The 11,168-nt window shown below is 34.2% G+C and overlaps 1 protein-coding gene across 1 annotated transcript; it reads left to right on the top strand.

Annotated features, from left to right (window-relative positions):
• The first annotated feature begins 2,698 nt into the window (after nucleotides 1–2,698).
• On the top strand, nucleotides 2,699–8,983 carry LOC131070963 (uncharacterized). The gene is made up of 8 exons (XM_058006674.2): nucleotides 2,699–3,627; nucleotides 3,930–4,053; nucleotides 6,106–6,229; nucleotides 6,340–6,376; nucleotides 6,529–6,787; nucleotides 6,904–7,040; nucleotides 7,299–7,397; nucleotides 8,501–8,983. Exons 1-6 carry the CDS (start codon nucleotides 3,409–3,411, stop codon nucleotides 7,002–7,004), a joined length of 864 nt encoding a protein of 287 aa, XP_057862657.1. The 5' UTR covers nucleotides 2,699–3,408; the 3' UTR covers nucleotides 7,005–7,040; nucleotides 7,299–7,397; nucleotides 8,501–8,983.
• Nucleotides 8,984–11,168: the final 2,185 nt, after the last annotated feature.

Here is an 11,168-nt window from a genome sequence, read left to right as displayed (position 1 = left end):
ATGCACAAACGCGCCTATGGAACCTAAACGCGACTTCATGACACAAACGCCTCTACAATACCTAAACGCGCCCGCAATCAACGCAAACGCGCGCCTGGCACTGACACAGACGCGGTTGCACGTTTTTGCATTTTTCTGTACCCTATTCCTAAGCGCATTTATTGCTACCTACTGAGCATTAATGACAAAAATTGAAATGCGTGAAAGTACGAGGAGGTTTCATGGTACTTACCGGCTCTCCTGCCTCTGCTGACCTCTGAAATCGGCGAACACAGTCGAATTTGTGTACGAAGGCCATCGCTGCTGACTGCTACTGCTCTTTTCTCGCTCTGCACTGTGATCTCGTAGGGGTGTGGATGACAATGAGGATGTCTTTTGCCCGTGGTCTATCTTATAGCCTACCCTAGCCCTCGCCTTCATTTCCCGAGTCAGTATTCTTCATCCCGTGACTTTGTCACTTTATCCGGTCAATCCATTCTAGCCTTTCTTTCTTATCGAGAGATTGTCTGCAATCTTTTCAGACATTTTCATCCAATCTCTCGAGGGGGCATATCATTCCCATTCTGGGGCAACTTTGTATCAGTTCATCTTATCTTCTTTGAAACAACGCGACAAGCCGCATTGTCTCAAAGAGGGGCAAAATGTAGACACCTAAAATTGTCATGTCTAATTAAATAAATATTTTATTTATTTAATTATCTAAGCCTAATTCTTCTATTAATTAAATAAATCTTTATTTATTTAATTAATTCATTTATCCTCTTCTAGCCTTATTTCTCATTTAAATAAATACATTTATTTATTTAAATTATCCTTTTCCTAAATTAAATAAATATTTTTATTTATTTAATTATCCTACTTCTTCTATTTATTAAATAAATATTTATTTATTTAATTAATTCATTAGCTTTTTCTACCCATGACACATGTCATTCATCTCTTAATTCATACACTACCTACCTCTTTCATTATTTTGGTATTTCTTCTACCTACCCTCTAATCCTAGCCGACCTCTCTTTTTACACCTCTCAATCTTAACCCTCCATTTCTTATTGTGTCTTCTATTTAAGGAGATGCTTCCTTCATTGTCAAACCCTAATGACTAATGACTGATTTTGGAGTACTTGGCTACACTACGATCCTACTTGCAACCACATTCCGTTCTTTGTTGAGCTCTTGTGCATATAAAAATCTGAGAGCAAATATATCAAGCAAGATCAATGGAGATAGGAAGAATGGAGATCAAAACCCTTTTGGACATGTGATGGTATAATCTTTGTGATTTCATTTGATTTGCATTGTCTTAGGTAATCTTCATATGTTATGGTGGATCTTTGTTGATTGTTAGGCTAGGGTTTTGTGGTTGAATTCATTTAGCCTTTCAATATTGTTATTATTCTTATCCATTTTCACCATATACACTTATAATAACGCAGTATCAACATGACATCAATAATTACTTAAGGTTAGACATATTTTATGATTATGTACCTTGATTTGATAATAGGGGTTTGACCAACATAAAACATTTGTTCCCTAATTTATGTTTCAAAAGCAGTTTACAAACATCAAAGTAAGCAAATTCCAAGTGCCAACTTCTACAACATGAGTTCAATCCTAATTAAGTTATGAGAACAACCTAGTTACACATTTTAAGAAAACAATTTTAAGTTACGATAAAAATGATAATCTTCAATTGTTAAAATCAACTAAATACTTTGACTTCTTTTAATTTCTAATAAACATACAATCATTCACATAACTAAATTTAATCAGATTAGATAATTTGTCACATTCATTAAATTTTTTAATTAAAGAACAAATTTCATATTAAATTAACCCCTTGTCTCTCTCATAATAAAAACTTGTATAACTACTTAAACAAAATAATGAAGATATTTAAACAAAGTGTACAATAATGTTAGTAGATTTCCACAATCCATGAGATTAATATGAGTTGCTTGTGAATTCGATTGTGTGAGTTATTTTTTTCATCAACGTTTCAGATCACACTCCACGATCCATCATCAGGATGGGAAAGAGATCATAAGGAGAAAAAAATCCACTCACTAGAATGAGATTGTGTAGAGTGTCAAGCTAGAATCCACTCACTTAGCACTCCATCTTGAATTAGATCATTTATTATTTAGTTATGAACATCCTTGTTGCCTTCTTAATATTGAATTACCTATTATTGATTTTAATATAGTCTATATAGGGGAAGCATACCAATAGCTAACTTCACACACTTACAAATTTTAAACAATATATTAGATTTTGACGATTTTTTTGGTTGTCACCATGTGCGATTCAATTGCTTATAGCTATTGTTTTGGCTTTTGGGTAGTAAAGATGCATGTTGAGGGATCCGGCAAGGGTTAAAAAATACACGTTTCAAAGTGTCGTTCGATACTTGCTTAAAGATGCCCCAATAATTGTGCACTTAAAATTGCCAATACTTGTGCGCTATAGGTATGGATAAAGGTGCACAAATGAGCCAATTATGATTTAAAAGTGTTAAAAAATAAGGACTATTAATACATGTGAAATTTATTAATAAACTTTAATTATTTGTTATTTGATTTTTTAAAGTTAATAATTAAAAAATTGAATGTGAAAAAAAAAAATCTTTATATTTAAATATTCAATTGTGCATTCGATGAACATAGAAAAAGAAAGAAAGAAAAAAAATGACAAAAACTTTTGAAAGTCTTGAACAGTGAAATATTTTACCCTAGAATTAGGGGATTCGGGGTTGGAGGTAAAGTTAATGTTAGGCGGATCACCACCACCGTTATGGGTATTTTGATTTTCCGTTATACCTCTTGAAGATTCTTCTCAAGAGGCCTGCTCTTCCAGGTCAGCTTTTGCACAGCATGTCAGATTCTTGTTCCCAGCCATTCCACAAGTATGGTGTTCTTCTTCTTCATCTTGTTTACCTATTGTTCTTGATATTATAATTATTATTATTCTAGTCGTGCCCTCTACAAGGAAAATGATTAGGCAGAGGCTCCTGTGGAATGAACAGAGCATAACTTAATGGGAAGGATTTGTGCACAGTTGATTTCAGGATTTGGGTGTTTGTAGATTGATTATTACAGGGTTTAACAGGCGATATTAAAAAGTGGGTCCTTCGATTTTAAAGGAAAAATTGGTGTTTTCAGGGCACACAACTCTTACATACCTAATTAAGCATTCATTAGCTATCAAGGATCAGTATTCAACATCAAACAGGTGAGGCCTGGTGGTGGGTTTGTTGGATTCTGGCAAAGCAAGTGGTGGGTTCATTGATTTGTAGTGGAGGCTTCATTGATTTGTGGGAAGATTTTTGGTGGGTGCATGGTCTTTTGACTGATTTAGGTTGTTGTTACCATTGGATCTGTGTGGTTCTTGTGTTTGGAAGGCCTGATGGCTTATCAACCCATACAGGGAATAAGGGGACCTAGATCAGTTTCAGTTACAGGTTCGCAGTTTGGAGACACCACACTTACCAAAGTTTTTGTTGGAGGTTTGGCATGGGAGACTCAAAGTGATACCATGCGCAGGTACTTTGAGCAGTTTGGAGAGATTTTAGAGGCTGTGGTTATAACTGATAAGAACACAGGCCGGTCCAAAGGCTATGGATTTGTGAGTTTGTTAACTATTGTTTTTCAACATTAAGTACTTCCTAGATTTTTCATTTCTTTTTAATGTACTTTCAGCTTTCATATTCATAATACCATGTGTCTTGCGTGGTGTGCCCAATAACTTCTCTTTTTAACCTCAAATTGGTTTCATTTTTTTTCATGGTTTTCTTATGGGATCACCCTGCCATGGTTTATGATGGTTTCATTTAGTTGCTATTAAATCTGTCTCTTTCAGTACTTGCTTAAACTATCTAACCTTGCTATTCAAATTTCTGTTGGTGGGGACTTATCTTGAGGGAATAGGTGACATTCCATGAGCCTGAAGCTGCACGGAGAGCATGTGCTGATCCAGCTCCTATTATAGATGGCAGGAGAGCTAATTGCAACTTGGCTTCACTTGGCAGGCCTCGCCCTTCTCCACCTTATGGTAGATAACTAGTTTACCCTATTGCTATTTTTATTGGACGAGCACTTATAGTGGATTGTAGGTTTTCCTAGATTTTTATGGCATGCGCATTTCTGTGTTATGCAATTTCTTATTGATTTCTTTACATGGACTGAATTTTCATTTTGCAACTTAAATAGAGTTCTTCTAGTTCACATCCGAAAGTGGATGGATTATGAGTAGAATTCAGCTTCTGGTTTTTGGATAGCATCTGCATTGTTGTGTCCCATAATTTCTTTTTGATTCCTCTGTCTGGAAGGAATTCTATAATTTGCAACCTGAACAGAGCTTGTCACTGTCATATTATAAACTGGAAATATCACTACTTCGATTAATATTTCAATGGCCCTGCATTCTTGAGTGTAGTTATTTCTTTTTGATTCTTTGGCATGGAAGAGAATTTGCATCTTGTAAACTGATCAAAGTTCATTATCATTTTCGAAACCATAGCTGCAAGAGGCCATTCCCTGTTTGGATAGGACAGCCTTGCAACATTTTGTGTTTGGAATCTTTGGATACCTTGCAACATTGTGTTTCAATGGAATGGCCATGGAATGTTGTGTATGACAGAATGCCAGCAACTGCAATGGAAGTTTTGCAAGGCTGTTGCATAGATTTCATTTTGTTTCAAATGGCATATGTTAGCAAAACTGCCTTTGCACGGATTGCTTGTAGTTGTACCTGAAAATGGTATATATTACCAAATTTTGGATAAAAGAAGTTTACTGTACATGCAACTATAGGTCACACACCATGCAAAGTGAAGCATTTATTAAGCTTCATATTATCCACATTGTTCACAGAAAACACTTCTAGGGTTACAGAGCTGTTGATGTGACTGCATGCATCTAAACTGGCATATATTACCAAAATATTGAAAAAATAATATTTACTATGTATTATAGCTTTTCAGTGTGCAAAATGAAGCATATCACCTGATCAATAAAGCTTCATTATATCCAAAATGTGTGCAAAACTACTTCCATCTTCGTCACTTCATAAACCATCCTTTATCATGGCCACTTCTCTTATTCTTCCAATCGCCGATTGAGATACCAAATAAATCATAATGATTGTTCCAATTCTACGTATGTAAGCATCTTGTATTTGTTTGCTTGGTATAAGCTGCAGGCAAATATTTAATTCTGGATGTAAACAATGATTGATGGTGATGCACTAAGATTTGCACTGCACGCAGCACAAAAAGTGCTGCAATCAAATTGTAGATTAATAGATTAAATTCTGTTTTCTCAAATCTAATATGTAATGGAAAAATAAAGCTGATCCACTGTTATTATGTGCCCTGTTAAATTCCACATGACATACTTGAGTTGGAAATAAAAGCTGTCAGGACATTACCTACCTTTACCCTGCCCCATTCTCTATGTTCCTTCTCCACTAAAAAGTTCTGGAAGGGTTCATGTAAATCTTGATTTTTTTTTTTGTACGATGAAGGAAATACAACAAAATACTTAGATTTACCTATTAAAACAAAACTTAAAATGTGTTCGTAATAATATTCTCAGTGGTCAATATTGCACCATTTGTTTATAAATTATGCCTTTAAAAATCTTGTTGCAAATTCCAATCATGCTTTAGATAAACACAGGCCTGCCTTTCAGATTTTGGAATTTTAGGGAGGACATCTTAAGTGAATCAGGGTCTGTTGCATTTATTTCTTGGTGTATATTTTAATTGAAACATGATATATTTGAAAGGATATCTCACAATGAAATTTTGAAGTTGGATAAAGGTTATTTTGATATCCTCAGCAGGTGGAATAATCCATATCAATTTTATCGTACAGGAAATAAACAATTTATTATAGAAGCTTGTGCACTCTTTACTGCTGGCCTATTATTTATAATGGAAGCATTAGGATGATGTTGAAAATTAGAAAAACTTATTCTATACGGAAGAATATGATATCAGCATCCTTTGTCCATCTCAAAGACACAATTTTGAGTTTAGGTTGTGCTTGTAGGTTTCTTGGTCCTAACTCTCTTTGTGTTATTTTTTTTTGTAATTTTGTAGGGCGAATGCGCCCTGGAAGTCCCTACCTGGGAGCTCCTCAGGGTGGGCAGCCATATGTTGGAAGCCCAACTTATCCCCAATCTCTTCCATTCTACCAGCAAAGCATTCCATACCCTCCTTATGGGTGGGTTTATATTCTTTCGATATTCTTGCTGCTAGATTTCCTTTATGTTAAAAGTGATGATCACTAGGAAATATGTAACAATTTGCTTCAACATGGCTTGATTATGACAGATATACAACAATTCCATCGGAGTACATGTACCCACAGGTTAACATTTCCTTTCTCATGGCTTTCTCTAGTCAAAGAAGTCAGAAATTCAAGTTTAAAACTTTTAGATTTAGATATTCATTTATTGCTAGTATGCTTATGGAGCGTCTATCTCATTGTCTATGATTGTTCTCTTCACGTTCACTTTGCAGAATGTATACAATCCATATCTAGGGGCACAATACCCACAGTTATATGGATCGCATGGGACCATAAATCCAGCAGTATATCCTTATGTACACATCGGCCAACCTTTCCAGACTGGACCTAGCTATCCTGCTATACAAGGTTATGGATTACCAGGGCCTCACTTTCTACAATTTGCATCACCAGGAGCTAGTCCTGTGACCACCCTTTCACAACCATATGGAGCAGCTGTGCCAGCAATTCAGGGACCATTTCCTTCGGCAGGTAGAATTAGCAATACATGTTGTGCTTCTCACTGTGTGAGTTTTCCCAAATTATTTTCTATGTTGCTGTTTCTTCAAACGTGGAAAGTTTGAGTACTTCATTTTATTTTTCAACAGTGGCTTCACCTGTTCCACTGCATCAACGGTTCATCGTAGCACCACAGTCTCAGCAGCAGTTCACACAGGGTGGCAGTGGATCAGACCAACTTTCAGGTTGAGGACGTTCAGAATGAGGAACAACTTTGCATTATCAGGTAGATTGATATACGGTTTACTTAAGTAAAATATTTATTTTTATTTTCTGTTCTACGCTGGAAATCTGTATTGCTGGGACTTAGTTGCAATTATACTTAATGGAGCAGTATCATCAAGGAATTAATTGCTATTTCTATTTTCAGAGAGCCTCTTGAATTCTTAATACATGCTTAGCATTTACAACCTAGCTGTTTGTTTTGGCAAAGTATTATTGATAATGGTATTTGAGTTACTGGTTCTTATTTTTCTTGGTACAGACATCATCTAGATCTCAGCAGGACTAAGAGCGGCAGTACTGCTACCTGAGTGGCAGGCTTCACATCTTGGCTTGCAAGTTTCTGTTTGTCGTTCTAGAGGTAAGGATTGTTATGGTATCCAGTCAGATGGACAGCATTTGACTTGAGCCATTTGAAAGAATTACAATTATATGTAGATTATCTGTTATTTTGGACAATCTATGCAATATTTCTCTTCCCAGTAAAGAAGCTGTATGTTAGAAGCCATACACTTTCACAGTCCATGTTAGAAGCCATACACTTTCCCAGTCCTTGCTTTTGGAAAAAAACTGTGAAGCAGACTTTTCACCTGCTACACAACTTTTCTCCAAAAGTTCTACAACTTAACCTGTATGTTGTAAGAAAAGATATGCTAGCACTAATCTTCGCTTTTGCTTACTTAAATTTCCTGGTTAAGTCATGCTATTGAAGCATAACAGATGGGACTGCAGATGGTAGGGCTATCCATGATTTTCCATTTCCATTTGCCCTTTTGAGCAGATATAAACTACAATATTTTTTTCTTCAGATCCTCTTCATGGAGGAAGCAAGGTCAGTTTTAGAATGCCAATTGCAAGGTTCATGAATTTAGATTTCTATGGAGATCTAAGAGTGCGATCAAAAGTTATGATGGCTATGCAATCATCAAATATCAGTCTGAACTTTTTATCCACCTCTATCACTCTAGCCCATTGGTAGTGTGTTGTGGTTATTTGTTGGTCAGCTTAGCTTGCTTTGGATCATGTCTACATAATTTCTTTAGAATTTCACATTTTATGGGATTCTTCAATTCAAGGACTAAATATGTTTTTATGGAACTGATTGCAGACCATGTGAAAAACAGTTGAAAAAAAGAATCTGTTCTGTGATAGTAGTTTTAGCTAGGGGGAGTGGATTTGATAGGTCAGGATGTGGGTTTGTTTCGGACAGTTAAGATTTGGAAGGGTTATTATTTTTGAATAACTATGTTTTTTAACATCTTAAGGTTTAATTGATTTTTTATTTTTTGAATAGTTAATTTTTTACAGTTGCATTTTTTGTCCATGAATATTATGTGAAATCTGGTAAAAAACTGTGTAGAGTTTTTTGTGTTTGTTTTTCATTTTTTTTCAATTTCTTATACTGTTATTAACTAAAAGCTATGGATGACAGAAATATATTGATTTGTGTTGATTGACAATCAGGTCATGGACAGAGACGAGAAGTTGCTTCCAAAGTGTTTGGCCTCGATCAGATTTAATTCATTCTGAAAAGTCAAGGAATTAAAGATAGGATCGTCTCACTCTGGCCCCTGGAAACCTGTGTCTGTGTGTGTGCCCCGTAAATGTGGTTGGGTTATAGGAGGAAGTGTTACATCTTAGAATGCTAGAAGGGTTTCAGCGATAGGAAAATCTCATGTTGTAATTCTGATCAGTTTAGTAGTAGGATTCTAATGCTTAAATTCTGGTCAGGTTTAGAAAAGGCAAATTGTTGACTCATGCCTTCGTGGAGAAAACCAACTGGGCTACAATAGAAAAATGAAATAAAACTAGAAGCCTAAATATAGAATGTTGTGCATCTGTCTACCTCAATTTAGACTCATTCTTCATTACTCACATTTGAGTTAGCTGTACAGTGCTAGTTCATTAACTTTGTATTCACTAATATGATAAAGACTTATTTATGAAGTTTGCCCAGTACTTATTTCTATTTTTAATGATAATTAGGTAGCATTTTTCAATTCTTATTTTGTTATTGCTGCCCAAAGGGGCAGTTATGTCTGGTTTCCATCCAATATGGTATTATATTTACACGGTTTGTGATTTTTGAGGCCCATCTCTCTTGTTTAAAACAATTTTCAAGCTTATTTATTTAGAACAGTGAATTTATGTTTGCTTTGGCCCTCTAGTAGGTTATTGAGTAATTTTTTCTTTGACATCAGATTTCCATGGCCCCTAATGATTAGTATGTGTTACTGGATTCAACTGTATAAGATTTGTGAATTCGGAAATAACACATACTAAGTAATAGTGTGTTTATCTTGTTGAAAAAATTATGTCTTTAAAAATTCTGGTACTGATATCTGCTGCAAAGAACATTGTGACATCAAGTTATTTGTAATTTTGTTCTCTTAAATATGCATGAAATGGTATTTGTTCAAGTAACTAAGAAAAGAATGAGATCTTTCCCAGGATACAAGCCATAGGAATATTCGGAGCTCCAATTTAACCCCAAATAATGACAGATCACTCTGCTGAGAATGAACCAGTTTGCACCTGGAGAAAAAGTAGATCAGGATATCTCAAATAGACACAAAAATTTAGTGCTGCAAACAAGTATTAACCAATATCCTACAGTAAGACAAGAAAACTATTAGAGGAATTTTTTTAGGATAGTGAAAGACATTTAAGATCCCTTTTTAAGAACTAGTATGCCCATGACTTGGGTTGTAATTGAGCAAAGCTTGAATGCACAAATATTTTTGCGTCTGGTTTATGGGAACGAAATGTTTATTTTTGGTTTGAAAGTCAAAAGTTTGTACAGCTAAGTTATCTTCAATGAATGTTGAATTTATTTAGTTTTAGATATGTGCGTTGAATCAGCATCCAAATTCATCGAGTACTATTATTTATAAGACTTATTCAGCACCTGTACTATTTTAGCATGAACAATCAGTGCAATAAATTACATGTCATATTTTTCAGTACCATCTGATTTTATATTACGTAATTTGTTGGTTTCTGGATTTGATTGTGTTATCAATTTTTTTTTATGTATGCTAAATTACATGTCGTATTCTTCAGTACTATCTGATTTTATGTTACTTAATTTGTTGGTTTTGGGGATTTGACCATGCAATCAATTTTTTCATCAATATATCGAATCATGTTCTATAATCCATCAAGATGATTTAACTAGAAAAGAGAAAAATAAATTAGAAAGACATGATGCATATTACTTGCAATATATCGAATCATGTTCCATGATCCATCATCTAGATGAGTTAACTAGAAAAAAATAAATAAATTAGAAAGATGCTAAGATGATGCATATTACTTCCAATTTTAGCATACTTCATGGAAACGCTTAGTCACACCTGCTGCACTAAACAAAATTGAATTTAAAAAAAGATTCCAAACTAATTTAATTGTGCTTATGGATAATTAAGGTCATCAATTTTATTATAAAATCTTACTCAATGTTCCAAAAATAAAAAGTGATACTGAACTTGAATCATTTGATTTTTTACCATTAAATATCAATATATAAAATGTGGTTTGAATTCATTAGAATTGGTACGCATTTAAATGATATTAACGTTGGATGCTTATTATTAACAATTTTAAAATTTGTAAGTTCTTGTTTCTGGATTTGATTGAGAGTGTTTTTACATCAACAATTCAGATCACCCTACGTGATCCATCACATTCCTTAGCTATTTTGCATTCTGATGATAGATCAGAGAATGTGATTCAAAACTTTGATTAAAAATTTACACAACTAAATTCAAGAACAGCAACTTGCATTTCTATAAATTGTTAAAATCTAATCTCATTAATTTTAAAATTGCTGATCTAAATTCATTAAAAAACATAATGTAATTATGAATGAAGTATATTGAAAAGAATGCAGCAATAACTAAATAAAGGTGATCCTTAAATAAACGTGGTATAAAAGCAGTAACACCATGGATTAATAAAAAGATGGTTAGTAAGCAATAAATTTCAAATCATTAAAATTATTTATGATAGAAGTCTGAACTAGTCCTTAAAATTATATAATGGTCGAAGGACATGGGAATGTTAAAAAGCGAAAAAGGAAATAATGTGTTATTAAATAAATGCGAGTAAACAAGTACAGTTTTTTTTTAGG

The sequence above is a fragment of the Cryptomeria japonica genome, chromosome 4 (genome assembly GCF_030272615.1).
Source record: "Cryptomeria japonica chromosome 4, Sugi_1.0, whole genome shotgun sequence".
Lineage (NCBI taxonomy): Eukaryota > Viridiplantae > Streptophyta > Pinopsida > Cupressales > Cupressaceae > Cryptomeria > Cryptomeria japonica.
Note: the sequence above shows the minus strand (reverse complement) of the source record. Positions and strands in the feature narration are given on the sequence as shown.

Coding starts and splice junctions, on each gene's coding strand:
- LOC131070963 (XM_058006674.2), top strand. CDS start 3,409: ATGGCTTATCAACCCATACAGGGAATAAGGGGACCTAGATCAGTTTCA. Junction 3,628..3,929: donor GGTCCAAAGGCTATGGATTT/GTGAGTTTGTTA, acceptor TTGAGGGAATAG/GTGACATTCCATGAGCCTGA. Junction 6,788..6,903: donor GGGACCATTTCCTTCGGCAG/GTAGAATTAGCA, acceptor ATTTTTCAACAG/TGGCTTCACCTGTTCCACTG.